Source organism: Dama dama, chromosome 14 (genome assembly GCF_033118175.1).
Source record: "Dama dama isolate Ldn47 chromosome 14, ASM3311817v1, whole genome shotgun sequence".
NCBI lineage: Eukaryota > Metazoa > Chordata > Mammalia > Artiodactyla > Cervidae > Dama > Dama dama.
Window position 1 is genome coordinate 40915575 of NC_083694.1, and position 22345 is coordinate 40937919.

Genomic DNA, 22345 nt, shown 5'->3' on the forward strand with positions numbered 1-22345 from the left:
TGCAGGTGCCAGCAAAGATAAATACATCTCAGATGCACACGGCTGGAAAAGGTGGAGTGAAAAATCAAGTCACAAGAATCGCGCGTCACAAACACAATGAAACAATACTGTTCAGGGATATACATTAAGAAAAAAAGGAAACTGAGGCTGGGTAACCTTCTGGTTTCTCTGGTGAGGTCTCACCGAGTCTGGGGCAAGGTACCTCTGACCCCCTCGTTTCTGCTCTCTAGTGGGTCGTAGCGGGAGGTGAGCAGGATTTATACTGACTCGGAAGAACAGGTGTTTCAGGAAGTGAAAACCATGGTCACAGTAGCATCACTACAGTTAGCACTGAATCTGGTTTCAGTTCACATTTAAGCAGATGTTCCATGAGAAGAGGTCTCTGTATGGATATGGGTTACCTTGGTTGGGTTCCTTAGATGAGAAAACATTGTTATTTATTCAGGCCAAGAACAAAGGGGTTGAAATAAAACCCTTCCCTCCCACTGTTTCCTTAAGTCCAGTGATGAGTTGAATGTTACCAGTATCCAGCCACCAAGAACTTGGCTTCAAAATGAAAATCTGAAAACTAGAAAACAGCAAGTAAACTGACTTAGACACTGTTATCATCCAAGTATTCCTGAAAAGAGAGAGCCCCATGGCACCTGTGGGTGTGAGGAGACTTTACAACAGTATTTCATCCCTAGGCTACTTTCCTCTGTGGTAAGTGGCTGCAAAGAGACATTTTGTCCTTGAAGGTTCAGTTTTGCTCTAACAATTTTAGCCACTGGCTACTGAGTGTATTGTTAAATGATGTCAAGCTTTTCTATGTAATATGTGCATCTTTGACTTTTTTTTTCTTATTGTTTCGAGTTCGTTCTTTCCTGTATTACTGACATGGGTTTATCTTTTCTCCCTTTAGAGAGTTTTGAGGTGACAGTCACCAAAGAAGGTGATAAAGGGTTCTTTCTATCCCTCTTATGAACATTAACCCACTAACTATGTTTATGAAATTGGGAATCAGCCCTCAAACAGAAGAAACTGTCATGCTCTTTTCCCCCTATTTATTCTCCCACTTTGTTTCTATTTTTTAAGTCTATTGATGGAAATTGTATGTAACCAAACCCTTGGTTAGAAATATCTGGAAATCAGACATCCATTTGAACTATATGGATAATCCTATTCTTTTTCAAAAAATTGGATCTGAGAGAGTCACTATGTAACCATTTTCTGCTTTTTGTAATTTTGGAAGTTTTGTTTTTACGTGAAATATAGTCTACATGCATCAGAATGTTTATGTGTGTTCTCCCCTGGGCCAGAATGGAGACCTACGCTTTAACTCCCAGTGAAGCTCATAAACGAACTTGGGTGCACTTCCACTCCCAGGCAGGCTTTTTCTTCAGGTCTGATAGGACACAGTCCAAAACCAAGGGCAGTCTAGCACATCACTCCCCAGAATGGAGACACTGTCTCAATCGTAGATGATAGCTGTTGAAATGGATGCCTGAAAAGTTGGTATTTCTACCTTTTTCTCATTTAGTAGTTTGTTTTGATTCCCTAATTTTAGCCAGGCTCATTGCACAGGAAGACTTGTTTTAGATTTTTTTTTTTTTTTTTGACAGACCTTCTGTAATTCTGGTGCTGAATCTATGCCTCACGCTTCTTCCTTTCTCAACACTTAACTGTGCCTTTTAGCCTCCTCTCTGGTCCAAATCAAAACCAGGGCCGTTCCTCCCAGGTCCCTGGGCAGCTCCTCTGTGTTACCAGGCCTTGGCTTTTTGCTAATGAAACTACTTGACCCCGGAGCTCTCCTAAGTACTCCTGTGAAATGCCTGTCTATATTTTCTCTTTCTCTCTTTTGTATTCCTGCATGAATGGATGCAAAGTTAAACAAGTTGCTTGGAAAGCCAGAACATGCTTCTTTTTACTAAAGCCCCCAGAACTTAACCCCTGTGAAAGCACAAGCGCCCTCGCTTTGTCCACAGACCCTCCCCCCCAACCCCTGGCTGCCGAATTGTTGTTGTTTATTTTCTTTAGGGGAGGAGGGGAGCGCACCCTGGGTTTGTGTGGCAGAAATCCTAACCCATGCCGCTTTGACTCCCCAGGTGAGATTTGTGGATTTAAGGTTCACGGACAGAATGTGCCCTTTGACGCAGTGGTGGTGGATAAATCCACTGGCGAGGGGGTCATTCGCTCCACAGAGAAGCTGGACTGTGAGCTGCAGAAGGACTACACGTTCACCATCCAGGCCTATGACTGCGGGAGGGGGCCAGACGGGGCCAACGTGAAAAAATCTCACAAGTGAGTGAGCGGGACAGAGTGTGTGTGTGTGTAAGGAAAACGGTGACTGTTGCCACTGTCCCAAAACTTACTGCTTTTGTTTGTTTGCTTTTAAAATATTTATTTATTTGGCTTTGCCAGGTCTTAGCTGTGGCATGCTAACCCTTAGTGTGGCATGTAGGATCTGGTTCCCTGACCAGGGATCGAACCCCGGCTCCCTGCATTGTGAGCGCAGAGTCTTAGCCACTGTACTGCCAAGGAAGTCCCACGACTTCCAGTTTTGAAACACAAGGCAGAGGATAGTTTCTGATTGTCCCCATTGAGATTGTCAGCTCTTTGAGGGCAGGAATCCTGTGTGTTTACCCTTGTGTATGGCTCCCAGCAAGTGTTCGATACTTGTTAGATGTTGAGTAAATCAATGAGTAATTTTATTCTACCAGGTACTCTAGTAAAAATACTAGGGCCTTCCATTGAAAATTCAACAAGCCCACTTTTCCTGGAGGAAGATATTCTTTTGTTATGTTTATATATATATATTTTCCATAAATTTTAATTTCCATAAATTTCAAATGCATGAAATGCATTTGAGCCGGTGAAAGAAAGCTTACTTCTGCCCCCAATCCTGGCTGTATTCACATGCTTCCTACCAGTTGAGAACTACTGGTGTCATGGAGATGATTGGACAAGACCTAGATTTAGTCTTTTTCTAGGGTCTTTTCTCCACCATTTACTAGTCCCTCGGCATTAGGCAAATTTAATTTTTCCAAGTATCAGTTTCTACTTACTGTATTGGTTAAAGAAAGAAGCTCCGTGGGTGAGGTGATGTCACATATCCCATTGTGAGGGTCAGGCTGGACAGGTACCATTGGGGTGGGGAGGGTCTTGGTGAATAGTTGGAGTGCTATATGCCAGTGAATCATGCCTCATCCTTTTTACAAAGTGCGATGTTACTGTTTTCCTTGACAAAGACCTTGTTTCAGTCAGGGACCTTGTCTGTCAGAAACATGCCCTGGTCAAGTAGCACTTGAGACTGATGGTTTTCAGTAGCTTGGTCTGATGATGCCTTAGTTTTCTTGTGCCCACACTGGGGAGACGGAATGTGTTTGATGAGGGAGGGCAAGTTGAAGTCTTTCATTTGTTGGTCAGTAGTGGATGATATCCCAGCAGTGGTTTACTGATGCTCTCTGTTCCTTATAAGCAGGATAAAACTTGTTTTAATGCTCATAATTTCCCATTTTCTATCTCTGCTTTTTACCTCTACTTCCTAATTTTTTTTTCCCAGATTTTGTAACAAAATACTTTTAACTTCCTGGGTTGAGCACAAACAGATATCTGGTATATAGTTACCTCCCTTGTGCGTGCCCTGCCTACATTGTCAAGAAAATCCCAAATCTCTCTGTTTTGTGTTTTTTGACTGCTCCATGCAGTGTACGGGATCTTAGTTCCCCAACCAGGGATTGAACCTGTGCTGCCTGCATTGAAAGCACAGAGTCTTAACCACTGAACCACCAGGGAAGTCTCTCAAGTCTCTTATTTACCAGCTGCCTTACTTGGTAGGACTTTGTAGCATCAACCCAAATTCCTTTTTTAACTTTCTGTTGTCTCCACGCTAAATTGAAAACAGTGAGCAGTTTAATTTTCATCTCCATCATAGAATTTAACAAAACAAGATATTGGAAAAAAAGGAAACTTAACCATAGGGCAGAAGTTTATTCTTGGGTTAAGAATACAAAAAAGCAAAACTGACAGCTTTTTTCCTCCCCCTTCTTCCAGAGCATCTGTCCACATTCAGGTGAACGACGTCAATGAATATGCGCCCGTGTTCAAGGAGAAGTCCTACAAAGCCACAGTGGTGGAGGGGAAGCAGTACGACAGCATCTTGAGGGTGGAGGCGGTGGACGCAGACTGCTCCCCCCAGTTCAGCCAAATCTGCAGCTATGAGATCGTCACCCCGGATGTGCCATTCACCGTCGACAAAGATGGTGAGAACCCAGAAGCGGGCGCATTCCTCCCCGAGGGGGAGATGAGGCAGGCAGCCCCCTGTACACCAGTTGGCTTCAAGCCCAAGCTTTGTCTGCACTTTAGTGAAACTCACAGTCAGTCCATTCAGGCTGCTCTCACCAAACACCACAAACACAAAGTGACGGACACTTGCTTCTCACAGTTCTGGAGGCTGGGAAGTCCAGGACAGAGCGCTCAGCAGTTCAGTGTTGGTGAACATGGCAGGGAGAAAGCTCTAGTTTCTTTCTCTTGTAAGGACATTTTCCCTTCTTGAGGGCTCCACCCTTGTGAGCTCACCTAAAGCTCATCACCTCCCAAAGGCCCCACCTCCTAATACATCACCATGAGAGTCACAACTTCAAGTGTAAGAATTTGGGAGGACACACACATTCAGTCCATAGCAAGACCTAACTTGGTGTGTCTGTTTCATGCTTAAGTTTTTTTTAAATTGAAGGATAGTTGGTTTACATGTTGTGTTAGTTTTAGGTGTACAGCACAGTGCCTCAATTGTGTGTGTGTGTGTGGGGTGGTCCATGCCGAGTGGCTTGTGGGATCTTAGTTGCCTGACCAGGAACTGAACTCCTGCTCCGTGCAGAGAAGCTCGGAGTCCTAGCCACTGGAACACCTGAGAATTCCCTACCTCATTGTAATTTTGATTTACATTTCTCTAATAGTTAGCCTTGTTGCGCATCTTTTCATACAGGTGCCTTTTGGCCATCTGTATGTCTTTGGAGAAATATCTGTTTAGATTACGTTTAAATTTTTACTCTGTTCCCTGAAAGCCTGTTTTCTGACACCAAAGTTTTGTGTTCTCTTTTAGGATGATCCTTTTTCTCCTTTCCCACCAAAATCTAATAAAAATCCACTGTTTAAGGTGATTTTATTTTATCATCTCCCTACCTTTCAGCCAGCTTGCATCTAAACAAGACTGCTTCTCAATCCGCCTCATTTTCTGTTCTCCATCAGATTGGAATCTTCTGCCTCATCTTGAAAATGAAGTTGATACCTCACTGCCAGCCCCGCCTCCATCCTTAGTAATTGAACAGTATTAACTTAGTGTGGAGCTCAGCTTCTTTATTGGGTTATGGCTTCTTGATGATGCTGTGGTGTCTCCATTGTTAACACACAGTCCAGAATCTTTGATGAAATGATGGACATGATGCAAACACTTTGCAGATATCTGTACTCATGTTCAGAAAGCAGGCTTCTCTTCTGCTTGGCGAGGGTAGGAAGTCGCTCTAACAAAGTAAATCTTTTAGCAAAAAGTATTTAATGCAGTTCCATCTCATATTTAATATATGAAATACTTGGATTATTTTGTCTATTTATGCTTTTACACGTTATCTTGTTGTTGTTTAGTCACTGAGTCATGTCTATGTGACCCCATGGACTGTAGCCTGCCAGGCTCCTCTGTGGGATTTCCCAGGCAGGAACACTGGAGTGGGTTGCCATTCCCTTCTCCAGGGCATCTTTCCGACCCAGGGATCGAGCCTGTGTCTCCTTTACCACTGAGCCACCAGGGAAGCCCTTAAATATTAAATCTTAAATATAAAATCAAATACAGCTGTAAGAATAAATGGAGGCTGAATTCTGTAGACTCATTCTTCTGCTTAAACAATCTTTCAAGGTGGATTTAGTGTGTGTTCAAGCTCAGGAAAGCCAAACTGAGTGTTAATTATCTGAAGCATCAGTTTATTTCTGTGTTAGTACTTCCAGGGCTGAAAGCATGTGCATTTTGTGTTTCAGCATAGGACAACGGAAGTAAAACACAACATGGGTTTGAAAATAATCTGGAAAAAAGTGTATATATACATGACTCACTTTGCTGTACACTGGAAACTGACACAGTATTGTACATCAGCTGTGCTTCAATTTAAGAAAAATCAGGAGGAGGGAGACGGAATGGGTTTGGGTTCTCACTGTCGTTTTTCCCTTTGGAAGGTTACATAAAAAACACAGAGAAGCTGAACTATGCTAAAGAGCACCAATACAAGCTGACTGTCACGGCCTATGACTGCGGGAAGAAAAGAGCGGCAGAAGATGTGTTGGTGAAGATCAGCATCAAGCCCACCTGCACCCCTGGGTGGCAAGGTGAGCCTCCCTCTCTCTCCTGCTCTCGCACCTTCTCCGAAAGTCTGTCCACCATGGATACCTAACAGGAGTGTTCCTCCTCTCCCCTCCACCCCACCCTCCCTGTGGGCGCACACAGGATGGAACAACAGGGTGGAATATGAGCCTGGCACTGGCGCTCTGACACTCTTTCCGAATGTCCACCTGGAAATGTGTGACGAGTCGATGGCCTCGGTGCAGGTGGTGGTGGAACTGGAGACCAGCCACATCGGGAAGGGCTGTGACCGTGACACCTACTCCGAGAAGTCACTTCACCGGCTCTGTGGTAAGGAGGCGAGAGAGGAACCCGACCCCAAACACCCGTTCAGAAGGGTGTGTGCGTGTGCTACCTTAAGACCCACTGATTTCAAGCATGTCTTTCTCTAACATATGTTGGGAATCATCCAAATAAGGGTTCTGTAAGGAGTGTGCTTTAAATGAAATGAAATGATTAAGGACTAAAGAAAAAAACTAGGTAATGTTATAGCTTTTGGCAAACGTGAAGTAGGAAATGAAAACTAAACCTGCATTGAATATATAGTCTTTGTGTTCCACAAACAAGGTGTGGAGCAGGTGGAACACAGAATGGTCATGAATTTGACCCAAGGCTTTTTCTCCATCTTCACCACCAGTCTGGGTATTTTTCGGGTTTATCTAAGTCAGGTAGAGGAGAGGTATGGATACCTCTCAGGGAAAATGCTGAGGAAGAATCTTTCACGCAGCTGGTGGTAGAACACCAGTAACTTGTTTATGTTATGTTCTGGCCACGCTGCTTAGCACAGGGGATCTTAGTTCCCGGACCAGGGACTGAACCTGTGCCCCCTGCAGTGGAAGCATGGTGTGTTAACCATTGAATCGCCAGGGAGGTCCCAGAACACCACTAACTTAAATTGCTTCTTGATGATCAGAAGGGCCTCTTGTGTTCCAGGAGCTGCTCAGTAAGAGCTTTGGAGGTAGCATTTTCTGATGCTCACCTGTCTCTTCACTAAGTGATAATGGACTTGAGCAACCAGTTTTCTTACATCATTGGAAATTGTCATATGAAGAAGAAGCAACAGGGAAAAAGTATATTCTCTGTTGGTTCATCCCTGTGCTGAATATACTTGGGTGTCTGACCATGAGTCCAAATTCTCATAATCAGGTACCTAAAAATGTGTAAGTGAAGAGGTTTGGAGTACTTTCTATTTTAAATTATGTAAGTATAATGTAAAAACCATGCTTTCTCCTAATGCCATTCTTCTTCTTTTGCTTTTTATTTTTTATAACTTCTTATTTTGTACTAGGTTGTAGCCAGTTAACAAACAATGTTGTGATAGTTTCAGGTGAACAAGCAAAGGGACTCAGCCATACACATATCTGTATCCATTCTTCCCCAAACTCCCCTGCCCTCCAGGCCGCCACATAGCATTGAGCAGAGTGAGTTCTCTGGGCTATACAGTAGGTCCTTGTTGGTTATCCACTTTAAAAATAGCATTGTCAACCCCAAACTTCCTGACTATCCCCCCAACCTGCCCACCCAATTCATCACCCCTGGCAACCATAGGTTCCTTCTCTTAAGTCTGTGAGTCTGTATCTGTTTTGCAAGTAAGTTCATTTGTATCATTTCTTTTAAGATTCCCTATATAAGGGGTGTCATAGGATATTTCTCCTTCTCTCCTGACTTAACTTCATTCGGTACAATGGTCTCTTGCTTCATCCATATTGCTGCTGCCATTATTTGTATGATATTAAATAAGCATTTTCTCAGCAGAACAGTTCAAAGGTAGAAAGAATTTCCTGTCCGAGTGCTTCCTATACACTAGGTACTTGCACATGTGTTATTATTTATTTATCGTCCCATCAGGGCCACAAAGGCAGTGGAGTTATTCCTCATCTTTCCAGAGGAACTAGTTGAGACTGAGGGAGGCTGAGTCACTTCAGACTTTTAGGAAGAGCCTGAACTTGGATTTGGACTGAGGTCGGATGGTACTTGAAAGACCAGTCTGTTCCAGCCTAGTCCTGCTGCTCCTAGGAATAGGAAAGTCAAGGGCCCAGCAGCTGGGAGAGGTTGCGGAATTCTCTGTGGATGAATTGAAAAAAAATTGAGCCTGGCAATGTTTAACAACAGTTGTGAAAATGTCTCATGTTCTCTGGCTTAGTATCCCGTTTCTAGGAATTTATCCTAAGGGAATAATCATGGAGACACACAGAGGTCCTCGTTGAGGCAAGGTTTATCACAGAAAGGAATTAGAGGCGACTCTGTACACAGGAACAGATCAGTTAAATAAATTATTGTACAAATTCTATACAATAAAGTGCTGTTCAGACATTTTAAATTGTGCTCTAGACTATGGTCATATATGTAAGTACATAGTAGGACTCCATTTTTATATTTTCGTACATGTTATACATATTTTAATAATACGTGTATACTCATAAGGAAAGGACTGGAAGTGTTTATACCCAAATGTTAGCAGTGTATACAGTGGGGTGAAATCACAAGTAATGTTTCTTCTTTTTTTTTTTTTTTAATTTAAGTATAGTTGCTGTACAACATAGTGATTCACAGGTTTTAAAAGTTAAAACCCCTCTTTTCCTTCTTTTTTTTTTTTGAAGATAATAACCATGGTTGTTATTTTTTAATCTTTTTAGTAATAAAAACCCTTAGTTTTGAGGAAAAGAAAACTGAATTAGCAAACTGTTTAACCATTAAGATAAATACGGTACCTTAATCCATGTGCCTCAGTGTTCAGAGCAACACTGTTTACAATAGTCAAGACATGGAAGCAACCTATGTGTCCATCAACTGATGAATGGATAAAGAGTGTGTGTGTGTGTGTGTGTGTGTGTGTGATATTACTTAGCCATGAAAAAGAAGGAGATAATGCCATTTGCAGCAACATGGATGGACCTAGAGATTCTCAAACTAAGTGAAGTAAGCCAGACAGGGAAAGATGAATGTCATATGATATCACTTATATGTGGAACCTAAGAAGAAGAAAAAAAAAAAAGATACAAATGAATTTATTTACAAAATAGATGCATAAAAGTAGAAAACAAACTTATGCTTTTCAAAGGGGAAAGGGCAGAGGATTGACATATACACACTCCTATTTATGAAAAAGATAAACAACAAGGACCTACTATGTAGCACAGGGAACTCTACTTAATATCTTATACCAACCTATAGTGAAAAAGAATGTAAGAAAAGAATATATATATGTATAACTGAATCACTTTGCTGTGTACCTTAAATTAGCACAACATTGTCAGTTAACTATGTTTCAATAGTAATTTTAAAATAAAGACTGTACCTCATGGGCCTTGAAATGCTTATCCCATTTGAGTTCATCACACAGTGCACAATAAGCATCACTGTGTTGCTTCAGGTGCTGCGTCTGGCACGGCTGAGCTGCTGCCTTCCCCAGGAGGCTCCTGGAACTGGACCATCGGCCTTCCCACGGACAACGGCCATGACAGCGACCAGGTCTTCGAGTTCAACGGCACTCAGGCAGTGAGGGTCCCAGACGGCATCGTCTCTGTCAACCCCAAGGAGCCCTTTACAGTCTCTGTGTGGATGAGGCATGGGCCATTTGGCAAGAAGAAGGAGACGATTCTTTGCAGCTCAGACAAAACAGGTAGGTGAGCTTCGCTGTAAGGGACATCCTTGCAGTGGAGCCTGGAGCCAGCACCTTATTCTAACCCTAAAGGCTCCCACAGGCTGTTGGTGACACTCATGGTTCTCTGCTCAAGATCTGGCACTGGTATCTAGGCATTTGTTAGTTTTACTCAGTGGATCAGGCCCCACTTCTCAGTAAAGCCCAAGTGTGCGTGTTTGCATGCATGTGTGCATGCTAAGTCACTTCAGTCATGACAACTCTATGTGACCCTATGGACTGCAGCCCTCCAGGCTCCTTTGTCCGTGGGATTCTCCAGATAGGCATACTGAAGTGGGTTGCCGTGTCCTCATCCAGAGGATCTTTCCAACCCAGAGATTGAACCTGCAGCTCTTACATCTCCTGCATTTCCAGGCAGGTTTTTGACCGCTAGTGCCACCTGGGAAGCCCCAAACCCAAGTGTATCTGTTCCTAACCCTGCCTTGGCCCACCCTGGAGAGTTCATTTATGCTGGTAAAACTGTCTTCAAAATCCATTGAAGAAATAACAGCTTTTGTTTCTCCTTTGGGTCTTAACACATTATTGACTGGAGACGCACGTTTTCAGAGAGTGATATGATTAACATCACTGTGTTAAGTTGTTAGAACTTAAAATTGATCAGGGATTCACTGCACAACTTAACGACTGTTGTTATTCACATTTTGCTGTTAGGTTTTTGTTTCAACCTTGTGTATATTGTAAACACAAGTTTATTACCCTAAATTTTTTTAAAAATGATGCATAATGAAATTTTGAGTGAAAAAGAATTCTTTGGTGAATTTTATGCAGACACCTTCTCTAATTGTCTGAGTGACATGTATACTGGAGTCTCATAAGATGGTGGTTCTTCAGAATATAGTTATACTTCAGATGATGTGAATATTCAACTAACAAAAAGACAAAAAACCTTAGTGATTACTTCTCATGCAAAAAGTGAAAATGAAACTCATGCTGCTGGAGAAGATTTACAGATGTGTCAGGTGTAACTATTGAATGTAATAACCCACAAAGTGTTAGTGAATAACATAATTAATTTTTGGCCAGCCAGAATAAAAATGGCTAGGTACAGGTGTTAGTTTCTGCAAAAGCTGCCTGATGAGTAGTGAGTTAAGCTGATGGTTTACCAGTAGAATTTCTCTCTGCAGAGATGAACCGACACCATTACTCACTCTATGTCCACGGCTGCCGGCTGGTTTTTCTCCTCCGTCAGGATCCTTCAGAAGAGAAGAAATACAAACCTGCAGAGTTCCACTGGAAGCTGAGTCAGGTGAGGGAATGGAAAACTCACTGATAGTATTTTTTTTCAGAGAGAGTAGATGGGGCAATGAAACCTTGCACGGGACCAACTATTTATGGGCAGGGTGTATTGAAGGTTTTACAATTTCTGTGTCTGTGGGTAAAGGATAACACATTAAATCCATTGAACTCCTTCACATTGAAAGACTTTTTTTTTTACATGTGTGTATTTTGTACATAAAATATTAATACAGGCATACCTTATTTTATTGTACTTCTCAGATATTGGGTTTTTTTGGGGGGGGCATACTCTGCAGCATGCAGGATCTTCGTTCCCCAACCAGGAACCAAAACCGTGCCCCCCTACCCCGGCACCTACACTAAGAGCATGGAGTCTTAACCACTGGACTGCCCTGGAAGTCCTAAGCATTTTCAGATGATAGTACAGTTTTTAGTAAAGTATTTTTAAATTGGGCTTCCCTGGTGGCTCAGATAGTAAAGAATCTGTCTGAAATACAGGAGACCTGGCTTTGATCCCAGGGTTGGGCAAGATCCCCTGGAGGAGGGCATGGCAACCCACTCCAGTATTTTTACCTGGAGAATTCCATGGACAGGGGATCCTGGCAGTCTATAGTCCACGTGGTCGCAAAGAGTCAGACACGAGTAAGCGACTAACACACACACAGACACAGTTATTTTTTAGACGTAATGCAGTTGCGCACTCAATAGACTATAGTATAGTGTAAACATAACTTTTTATGCTTTGGGAAACCAAAAAAATTCATGTGACTTACTTTCTTTTTTTTTTTTTTTTTGGAGCCCCATTTATTTGTGTTTGAAATATATGACCTTTCTTCTAACTTGTGGTCTTAAACTTCTGTTTTACAAAACCCAAAAGGAAAATCCAGAAGAAATCAACAGTAGAGGTTATATTAAATAAGAGTAACATACAAAGCTATAATTAAGATGAATTAAAGAAAGCCAACATTAAAACTGCAAAACTTGTTTGTTACTTGTTGGATCCAGCCCTACACTAGGAGTTAGGTAATATATACAATTATTTTCAAGTAGATTACTTTATGTTGCTCTAACATGTTCTTTTCATCAGTGCACTGTTAAACTAATCAAAACTCTACACATGTATATTCCCTTATAATAGCAGCACACACTACCGCTATCTGCAAAGCCATCACTCTCAAATGACATAGGGAGTAAAAGGAAATAAAAAGCAGAGGAGTAACATATTAAGGAGAAATAATGGGAATTAGAAGATCCATGCAGTTCAGCTCTTTTTAATCAGCCAGCCAGTTTGCTAGCAACAAGAGATGGTTTCCGTTGAGGAAGGTCCTGTGGAGTGGGAATGTGGTCACCAGTGACCTCTGTCTTATCCGGGGTTGCAGTAGGAAGTTGCTTGTTCTTCATCTTTGCTTTAGCCATGTTGTAATCCCCAGAATCAAAATATTTTTGCCCTTTCTGCAATCGTTTCCTTAAAAAATCGGAACCTTCAGGCTTTTGTCCCAGATGAGGATACCTTGCTTTTAATTTTGCTTCTTCAGCTTTCTCTGGGCTAGTCACTTTATCTTCCATTTCCTTCTGCTCCTCCGCGGAGGCTGCCTCGGGGACTTCTGCAGACATACTGCTCCCTCTTCCTCCGCTTCTCCAGCTCTGCGTGACTCACTTTCTTGTGATATTTGATTCATTGCTGTGGTCTGGAGCCAAACCTGTGATATCTCCAAGGTGTGCCTATATAAAGAAATAGCATGTTTCAAATACAAAATGCTGTGTTATAATTTATTGAGATAAGCAGCACTTACTTAAAAATTGAGCTCCTTGTATTCATTGTCTAAGTCCTTGGCTCCCAAATTGTGTCCAGGACTCTGGATGCCTCAGCAAATTTAGGGATACAATATTTTAAATTTTCAAGGAACCAGCAGTCTTGACATCTTTCAGACATCACATGAATTGCTAGGTCTTGGGAGTTTACCGTTTTGGCATTAGATCATATTATACTTCTTGTGATGATGTCATATCTTTGCAAGGCTGATTTCCTAGATGTTGCAGTGGTAAAAAAGCAAGTGTCATGTGCAAAGAATCAATGCATTATAAGAAACGAGGAGATGGTGTGAACTGAGAAAGCCTTTCCATTACAATCACAGCAGGTTGTTTTGTCTCATGATTTAGAGTTGGTACAAGAAGGAAACCTTTGGCCTGGGCTTAAATTATCTGTCTCCTGGAGTTAGTAGATATGAGCAGACATAGTGTTATATATGTGCTTATAGTTGGTGAAATATAACATTGTCTAAAACTATTACAAGATACATACATAAGAGCCCATATGAGAGGAAAAAAATGTGTGGTGGTAGAAAGATGAGGTCACTGTCCAGGTGACAGCATTCATCTCTTACTGTTGTCATTTTTCTTTACCTAGATCATTTCTTTCTCGGACACCATTGTCATAAATTTTTTCAAGATACTAAGAAAGGTATCCAGAAAAAATTTTTTGCAGTGTAGGTAGACATTTTAGGTATAGTTCTGTTTTCATAACCATAGTCTGCATTTATATATTTAGTTTCTTCCTTTCTTTTAAATAAAAAAAATTTTGACTGCACCCCACGGCATGGGGGGATCTTAGTTCCCCAGCCAGGGATCAAACCCATGCCCCCTGCAGTGGAAGAACAGAGTCCTAACCATTGGACTGCCAGGGGCGTCCCAAGGTTTTGTTTCATCTGTTTACATGTTTTTGAAACTTCATCATGGAAAATTTTAGACATAGGTAAAAGTGGACAGATTAGTATAAGGAGCAACTCCACGCACCCTTCAGTTCGGTTCAGCAATTATCAGCTCTTGGTCAGTCTTATTTGATTGTCACCTCCACTGTTAATAATTTTTCAGTATCCATCCAGTGTTCAGATTGTTTCATAGGTGTTTTTGTGTTTACAGTTTTGTTTGTTTGCATCAGGATCCAGTAAGAGGCCATACATTGGGATTTTCTGATAGACTTTTTGAGTTTATTTTAATCTATAGACTCTCCTCTTCTCCCTTGGAATTCATTTGGTAATAAAATCAGGCTTTAGTTCAGTAGGTTTCAAGAGTTTAGATTTGACTGGTTACTTCCCTGTGGTGTAATGTAACATGCTCCTCTGTCGTCTCTTCCTTTTAAAGATGTTTGTTTATCTATCCATCTGTCTACCTCCTTACGGCTGTGTTGGGTCTTAGTTGCAGCGTCTGCGCTCTTTGTTGAGTGCGCGGGCTTCTCTCTAGTTGAGGCATGTGGGCTTAGTTGCTCCACCGCATGTGGGATCTTAGTTCCCTGACCAGGGATCGAACTTGCATCCCCTGCATTGGAAGGCAGATTCTTAACCACTGGAGTACCCAGGAAGTCCCTCCTCTCTTTTCTTTATACCCTGTACATTGGGAGTGGGCTCTAAAGACTTGATTAGAATGGGGTTTAATGTTTCTGATCTGTCTAAGCCCTGGGTCTGGTTTTTTCTCTTCGTGATGTAAGCAGCCATCAGTGGTCAATGTCACCATCCTTGTGGCATTTGTTTGCTGGGCACTTGGGTGGTAGGAAGTGTGTTCCCAGGAAGGGCTCATGGGAACAGTTAATTCCTGACTTCTTACATGTTGTTTTAATAGTTTGTCTGCGGCCTTTATACTGAAGGTCACTTTGACTGGATATCTCATCTCTGGCTCAGATGTAAGATTTCTAAGAACAGAAAATCTCTCTCTCCATTGAGTTCTAACATAAAATGTTACTATTAAACTCTGACAACAACTTGATTTTCTTTCATTTATAAAATACTTAGTCTTTTTGTTTGGATGATTATAGGATGTATTTCTTTCTCTTCCTCTTCTTTTAATTTTATGAATACATCTTAGTGGTTTTAGGTGTGTTTTCCCAAATATGTGGTATTCCCTTTTAGTATCTAGCTTCAAATGTTTGGGTATTTCATGCAAGTTTTTCGATGTTCTTTTTCATTGCTTTGGTTTTCCTCCCTGGGGACGCTTTTTATCTTTTGTTGGTATTCTTCGCCTTTTTTACTGTAACTGTCCCTTTCCTTTAAATCATTTCTGTATCCTGGCACCTCGTTTCTGAGTTACTTTAATTATGTACTTGTTTTTTTACTGTTTTATGTCATTCTCCTAATGTCTTTTAGCATGTTTTTAAAATACTAGATCATCGTTCTCATCTCTTTTGTTAGGTATAACTTTCAGGTATGGTTTCATTAGCTGAAGAGATATTAATTCCCTTTGGTTTTCTTTTCTTTTCCTTTTAAAAACTTCATGTGGAATTGAGTCATGATCATTTCCACTCCCCTACCCTCAGTTTTACATGAAATTAGCTTTCCTACACTTTGAAAAAAGATAGTTGATCAGCATGACTTTTTTTCCCCCTAGCTTTAAGTTTTGAACTCTCCCTTCAGTTGTCTTCATAAAGTTTTTTTTTTAATGTGGCTTCACACCCTCTGGTATCTCCTGGATCAGAAACCCTGTTGCTTTTCTCCACCTGGCTTGTTTCAGCATTCATGTAGTCACCTCATCAGCAGTATTGTCGTGGGTGTTGTCTGTGGCTTGGGGTTTTACTCTCCTCATCTCCCTGTTTTCAAGGAAATTAAAGACTTAAACTAATTCTACTCCTATCTTCACTTCCTGTGTAGCTCAGGAATCTGCCTGCAATGCAGAAGACATGGGTTCAACTCCTGAGTCGGGAAGATCCCCTGGCTACCCACTCTAGTTTTCTTGCCTGGGGAATTCCATGGACAGGGAAGCCTGGTGGGCTGCAGTACATGGGGTTTCAAAGGATCGAACACAACTGAGTGAGTGAGCACACACTCAAAGGGAGCGAGGCTATTGTTGATGTAAAGTGAGTTGTTGGAGTGGTCCCAGGTGGCACTAGTGGTAAAGAACCTGCCTGCCAGTGCTGGAGACATAAGAGACATGGGTTCGATCCCTGGGTCAGGAAGATCCCCTGGAGGAGGCCATGGCAACCCACTCCAGTATTCTTGCCTGGAGAATCCCATGGACAGAGGACCCTGGTGGGCAACAGTCCATGGGGTCGCAAGAGTTGGACACGACTTAGCGACACACTTGAACTTGACTACTATCTTCTCAGAATATGCTCATGGACTTTGACCAAATATTACTGATATTTAAGTACAGTGTTATTCTGCTAATCCCCTAGAAACCTGTAATATTTGTAAAACTAGGAATGTAATATAACTTTCTGAAGAAGATTCTGTTATAGAACTTGTTTGAAATAAAGACTTAAACTAAAATTAAGATCTTACCTATCTCAAAAGTGAATTACTGTGTAATTCCTTTATTTAGAAATATGTGATGACACATTTATATACACACATATCATGAGTATATAGTAATGTTATATACAATGTTATAGGTTTGAATTTTTCCTCAGGCTCAAAAGCAGTTGCTTTTCTTTTGGGAGTAATCTTTGGTACTGTCTTCATTTATTTTGATGTTTCTGGCCTGTTTAAGCTCTCAATTTCTCCTTGGTTCAGTTTCTTAGAACTAAAAGGTAAATTGGGCAAACTTAAAAAAAAAAAATGATTTATTTAATTTTTGGCTTCATTGCTGCTTGGGCTTTTCTGTAGTTGTGGCAAGCAGGGGCTACTCTCCTGTTGGGGTGCACGGGCTTCTCATTGCAGTGGCCTTTCTTGTTGGAGGGCATGGGCTCTAGGATGTGTGGGCTTCAGGAGTTGCAGCACATGGGCTCAGTAGTTGTGGCACACAGGCCTAGTTGCTCTGCCACATGTGGGAGCTTCTCACATCACATCAGGAATTGAACCCATGTCTCCAGCATTGGTCGGCAGATTCTTTATCACTGGGCCACCAGGGAAGCTTTGGGCAAACTTTTTGAAAGCCATGTTTAGAAATTTCATCCCAGAGTATCTCCTTCTCTGCTTGTCCCTGTTCTTGCATAAGATATAAGCCAGAAATCAGGCCAGTGCCAGACCAGCTGGGGCCTCGGAGACTGCAGACCAGCACTCTCCATGTGACAGCAAGGGAGATACTCAGTGATAGGAGAGGAACTCAGGTGAATTTGGCCACCTGAGCTTAAGTTCATACTTGTATAGACCATCACCTTTGAACCGAGAAAGAAAAGCACATGATGCACAGTGGGCCTCGTTCTGAGACGAGAGGTAGTTTTCATTTTGATCCAGAAAAGGAACTGCAAGCCCCCTGAGTGGTGTCCATCCTGCCGATACTAGAATTCCCTGGTGTCGTGCTCCTGGCAGAAGAGGGTTGGGCAGCTCACCGTTTGAAGCCCTGTCTCATGACGGGCAAGTAGCACCCCTCTCTGCCCCCCAGTCTGACATGTCCTTGAGGTGGTTGTCACCTGGGCCCTTTGGGTGAGACATGGTGGGAAGAGACATATTTTGTTGCTTTTTTATTTATTTATTGATGATGTGGACCATTTTTTAAGTCTTTATTGAATTTGTTAACAATATTGCTTCTGTTTTATGTTTTGGTATTTTGGCCACAAGGCATGTGGGATCTTGGTTCCCTGACGAGGGATGGAACCCACACCCCTTGCTTTGGAAGGCGAAGTCTTAACCACTGGACCACCAGGGAAGTCCCTGTTGTTGCCTTAAATCTTTTCCTTTCTAGGAAAACAGAAATTGGTTCTCGTGTCCAGCTGTGTGAGAGGGTGAGAAGGAAGGAGGGTGTTACACACCTAACACTTCCCTTGGCCCCTCAGGTCTGTGACGAGGAATGGCATCACTATGTCCTCAACGTGGAAATCCCCAGTGTGACCCTCTACGTGGACGGTGTCCCTCACGAGCCCTTCTCTGTCACTGAAGATTACCCACTTCATCCATCCAAGATCGAAACCCAGCTCATGGTTGGGGCTTGCTGGCAAGGTAACGGTCACGGGTACCCCTTTTCCCCTCAATCTCAGGGAGCAATACTTTTTCTCTGATGTGTTGATATTAATAGAAGCAGGCTCTTCTCAGTATTCTTATTCCTTGCTGTCCTGTCCTTTATCTTTTCATTCCTTTGCCTGGTGTTGCCTTTCCGGGGGCGTTGCTGTGCAAGGCTCTGGGGCAGCTCTGTGATGCTTGAGGCAGTGAAGGATGGGAACATCTTTCCTGAGGGCCTGGGAGGGAGTGTTGTGCAGAGAGAGAGTGTGTTGAGAAACTTGTTTATAAATTAATCTGTTCATTGGAAAGTTTACAAAAACACAGAAACAGCAGTCAGGCACAGATGTTTGAGTTGCTCTGGCCCAGAGGGCACATCAGAGTGTTTGTGGTTGGTAACCTGGTTTCAGAAGCACTTCAGTGAGGACTAGAGAAGAGTCTGTGGGTGTCTCTGCCAAAAGACCGAGATGGGATGTGATGACAATCACCAGCAAGATGATACTGCTTATTCTTGTTTTCTAAGTGGCAGGCTGTGTGCTGATGACTTAACATACATTATCTCATTAATTCTAAGTGATACATCTGTGGGGCAGAAGCTCTTTTTATCCCTATTTCACAGCTGAAAAACTGAGATGAAGAAAAGAAGCAAGCCGTGTCAATCAGCCGATCACATGGCGCTAGGGTTTGAACCCTTGGAGCTGGTGCACTCAGGCCAGGGTCTCTGATCCACTGAACGAGGAGTGTTAACCTTTTCTGTGCCGTGGATTCCTCTGGTAGTCTGGGAAGCCTGAGGATCCCTTCTCAGAAGGATACATTTCTTATGAATCTATAAAATACATAGGATTTCAAAGGTGACCAAGTAGATTGAAGTACATACAATTATGAAAGTGCTAAAAGCCCTAATTTGTGAAATAGTAACATTTGTGCCGCTATTTACATGTGAGGATCAGGCACATCTGTTAATTGCTGTGAGTCAGAATAGCAAGGGGCTTTGTAACAATGCTTTTTGGTGTGATGGGACATGATTTCTATTTGCAAAGTCACGGTTTCTTCCAATATTCCTGTTTGTAGCTGACATTTATAAGGAAAGGGAAAACTAAATATTAAAAGTTAGTGAAAATAAGCATGTGATTTTTCCCACCCAAGTTCACGGGTCCCCTGGTCTGCCATTGAGGTTCATGGGCCCCCACCTCCAACCCTTGCCCTTGACTCTCGTGTGTGACTGCAGGGTGTCATCATCATCACATGTACCTGCTAAATCAGCCTTCCTTTTCCTTCTCTGTGGAAGTGTTGTACCTGGAGTTAGATTAGAAATTTATGTAAGAGCCTAATTTCCAAGACATCATTTGAGCAAACTCTGGGAGATGGTAAAGGACAGGGAAACCTGGCATGCTGCAGTCCATGGGGTTGCAGAGTCCAACACGACTGAGCAACTGAACAGCAGTTTCCAAGACACTGTTGCTGCTTTTCGGAGGATTGAATTTCATAATTTTCCTGTAGATCCTTTCAAATGAAAAGGAATATGACAGTATTCACAGTGAACTTCTTCAGTGAATTCCCAGATTTAATTCTGGTGACAGCTGGTTCGTAAGAAATGAGAACATGAGACCAAGGAATGAAGAATAAATTATTAGGCATATCGGAAGTTTTTGTTATTCTTAAAATTTCATTTCATATTAGCTTCCCCAATTTCTCAGCGAAGACTTGAGTAAGAATACAAGGGCCAACCTAAGTGTTACTTTGTATTCTGAGAACTTTGTTGCATGGGTTAAAATAAGCCCTCACATTCCACTCTGCCTTCCTGTTCATGTCCTGGTGCCTCTGCTGTCAGTCGGCTGTCACTTTCACCCTCTCTCGTCTCTTTCTACCTCAGCCCTCTCTGCATCCTCAGCCAGAAAAATCTCCCTAAATCTCCAAACCAAACACAAGTTTTTAAAAATTGTAGTTAACAGGAAAAAAGATCTCCTTTCTTCCTTTCAGGGGATTTGAGATCCCTTTTCAGATTCACCATGGGGAACTTAGGCTGGAGGCCCCCTCATGGCATCAACAGAAACATCAGTTCTAACTATGGGTTGTGAAGACAGAGGAGCTGTGTGGGCCCCAGGGCTCACCTGTGTGTTGGGACGGAGGAGCTGTGTGGACCCCAGGGCTCACCTGTGCACACCTGGCCTGGAGCCCACTCAGCTGCAGCTAAAGCTAAAGGTGGAGAGGCCTATTCTGCAAGGTGGGGTGGACACAGGGAAGCAGTCTTGAAAGTGGAGACTCTGTCCTCTTATCGAGTGGGTGGGTGCCTGGACCCAGAACGCTGGTGGGTAGCCGCAGCTGCTGTCCCCGAGCCCCGAGCCCGTCACTGATTGAGTGTGTTTCTCTGGGTTAAGTTCCCTAATCTCTGACTCCCTTCCTGTTCAGAAAAACTGGTTAAAAATGCCTTCCTTCCTCTGTCCCTTGCAAGTCAAAGTCTCAACCAATTATGTACTCCTTTTGAGCCTTCAAAAAGTCCTACACGTTCACTACGTACCAACCTCTGGATGCTGACGCATGTGTTCCCCACCAGGAAGGCCGGTGCTGTGGTCCAGGTGGGCTGCCACTGCACCGGGTCCGTCTCTGCCATCAACGTCAGCCACCGTCTGGCTGGGTCCTGCCTGGGCAGGTTGAGGAGATCAGTGAATTGAGCGCACGGCTTTCACTCAGTCTTATTTTGAAGCCAACTTGTGTTTTGGCAAGGAGGCTGTAGGAAGGTGAAATAAAAGACTGGAAAAAGATGAACATCATGGTCCTACTGTATAGCCCAGAGAACTATATTCAGTATCCTCTGATCAACCATAATGGAAAAGAATATGAAAGAGGGTGTGTGTTTGTGTGTGTGTGACTGAACCACTTTGCTGTACCACAGAGATTAACTTCATAAATCAACTACACTTAAACTTTTTTTTTAAAGGATGGGAGGAAGCATTGGGATGGTAACAGGTGACGAGGTACAAGCTTCATCCACGTGGAGTGTGTCAGGAGGGATGAGAGGCGAAGTGTTCTCTTTGTGTTTGTGTTTGGTAACTTTTCGAAACTAATTTTCAAGGTCCAGTTCTGAAGAGCCTAACCTCTTGGTCCTTTTATATTGTCTGTCTTGCTTTTCTACAGAGTATTCAGGAGTTGAAAATGACAATGAAACTGAGCCTGTGCCTCTGGCCTCCGCAGGTCCCTGGACTCTTGCCTACGGTTTCACTCTTGTGTTTCATTTAAAGACGAGACCTCCATTCATTGCCCATTCCGCATGCGACACCCCAGTTGCATTTGGGTCCCAGACACTGTCTTGAGCTGCTGCTTTGCCTTATGCTGCCCCATTGCATCATGGGATTTCCCTTTTCTGCCCGTGCTGATCCCAGCTGAAGTGAGAGCAAACGACTCATTCATGCGAGGCACTGATGAGAGTTTCTTTTATCCCCTTCATCAAATCTTACCCCATCCCACTGCCTGAGACGCCCTGCTGAAATCTCACAGGCCAGGATTGAGAGGCTGCCTCCTGCTTCTTGTGTGTCTGAACTACCAGATAGGAAAAGACTCGTGTCTAGATATTCTGTCCTGCCCGATAATAAATTCTAAGTAATGTTTCTTAGAGATCTCAATCCCTAGCAGTGATGTTGCGTGTAATGTCCTTGTCAGGACTGAGACATGCTGCTGACAGTCGGGCTCTTCTCCTTCAGTGTAAGAACAGGGTTTACTACCTCCTGGTTTTGGCTGTTTGTGACAACCTGTCAAGGGCCACTTTCTGGCTTTTTCTTAGAACATCTTCCCTCTCCTCAGCTGTCCTCAGTGGTTGGCGACAGGCATGCTGCGCGTCAATGAAACAGCCATCTGAGTGCCCTTGATACTAGGCTTCTAAGTGCAGGGTGGGGTTTTAACATTCATTTTATCTTCTACTCCTGCTTGTGTGTATTCATCCCTGAGTTTGTATGTATTCTGGGAATATGCTCAGTTAGAAAAAAGCAACCCAAGGGGAATTCCCTTTTGGTCCAGTGGTCAGGACCCAACGTTTTCACTGCAGGGGCCCGGGTGTGATTCCTGGTCAGGGAACTAAGATCTTGCATCCACACGGTGCAGCCAAAAATAAATAAATTTTTAAAAGGCAGCCCAGCATCTGATCCAGCTGATTGAGAAGGCAGTGTTTGAAGAGACTGGCACCAGTTAGATGTCACTCATGTGCCATGGTGACCAGTGCAGCATGGGCCA

The 22345-nt window shown here is 42.8% G+C and overlaps 2 protein-coding genes across 5 annotated transcripts in view; one reads left to right on the top strand and one right to left on the bottom strand.

The window, feature by feature from the left end:
* The window catches only part of CLSTN1 (calsyntenin 1), a 74730-nt gene that overhangs the window by 45439 nt on the left and 6946 nt on the right, over positions 1 to 22345 (top strand). The window contains exons 3-11 of one of the 4 annotated variants that reach the window (XM_061160458.1): positions 902 to 931; positions 2085 to 2280; positions 4033 to 4241; positions 6202 to 6351; positions 6470 to 6655; positions 9738 to 9986; positions 11150 to 11271; positions 17962 to 18124; positions 21257 to 21313. In XM_061160458.1, the coding sequence (XP_061016441.1) occupies positions 902 to 931; positions 2085 to 2280; positions 4033 to 4241; positions 6202 to 6351; positions 6470 to 6655; positions 9738 to 9986; positions 11150 to 11271; positions 17962 to 18124; positions 21257 to 21313 (1362 nt within the window). The remainder of the gene's footprint in view (positions 1 to 901; positions 932 to 2084; positions 2281 to 4032; positions 4242 to 6201; positions 6352 to 6469; positions 6656 to 9737; positions 9987 to 11149; positions 11272 to 17961; positions 18125 to 21256; positions 21314 to 22345) is intronic. The other 3 variants (XM_061160454.1, XM_061160455.1, XM_061160457.1) reach the window with 3 other exon arrangements.
* Positions 12530 to 12923, bottom strand: LOC133069622 (cAMP-regulated phosphoprotein 19-like). The gene has a single exon (XM_061161230.1). The coding sequence runs from the start codon at positions 12873 to 12875 to the stop codon at positions 12537 to 12539; it is 339 nt and encodes a 112-aa protein (XP_061017213.1). The 5' UTR covers positions 12876 to 12923; the 3' UTR covers positions 12530 to 12536.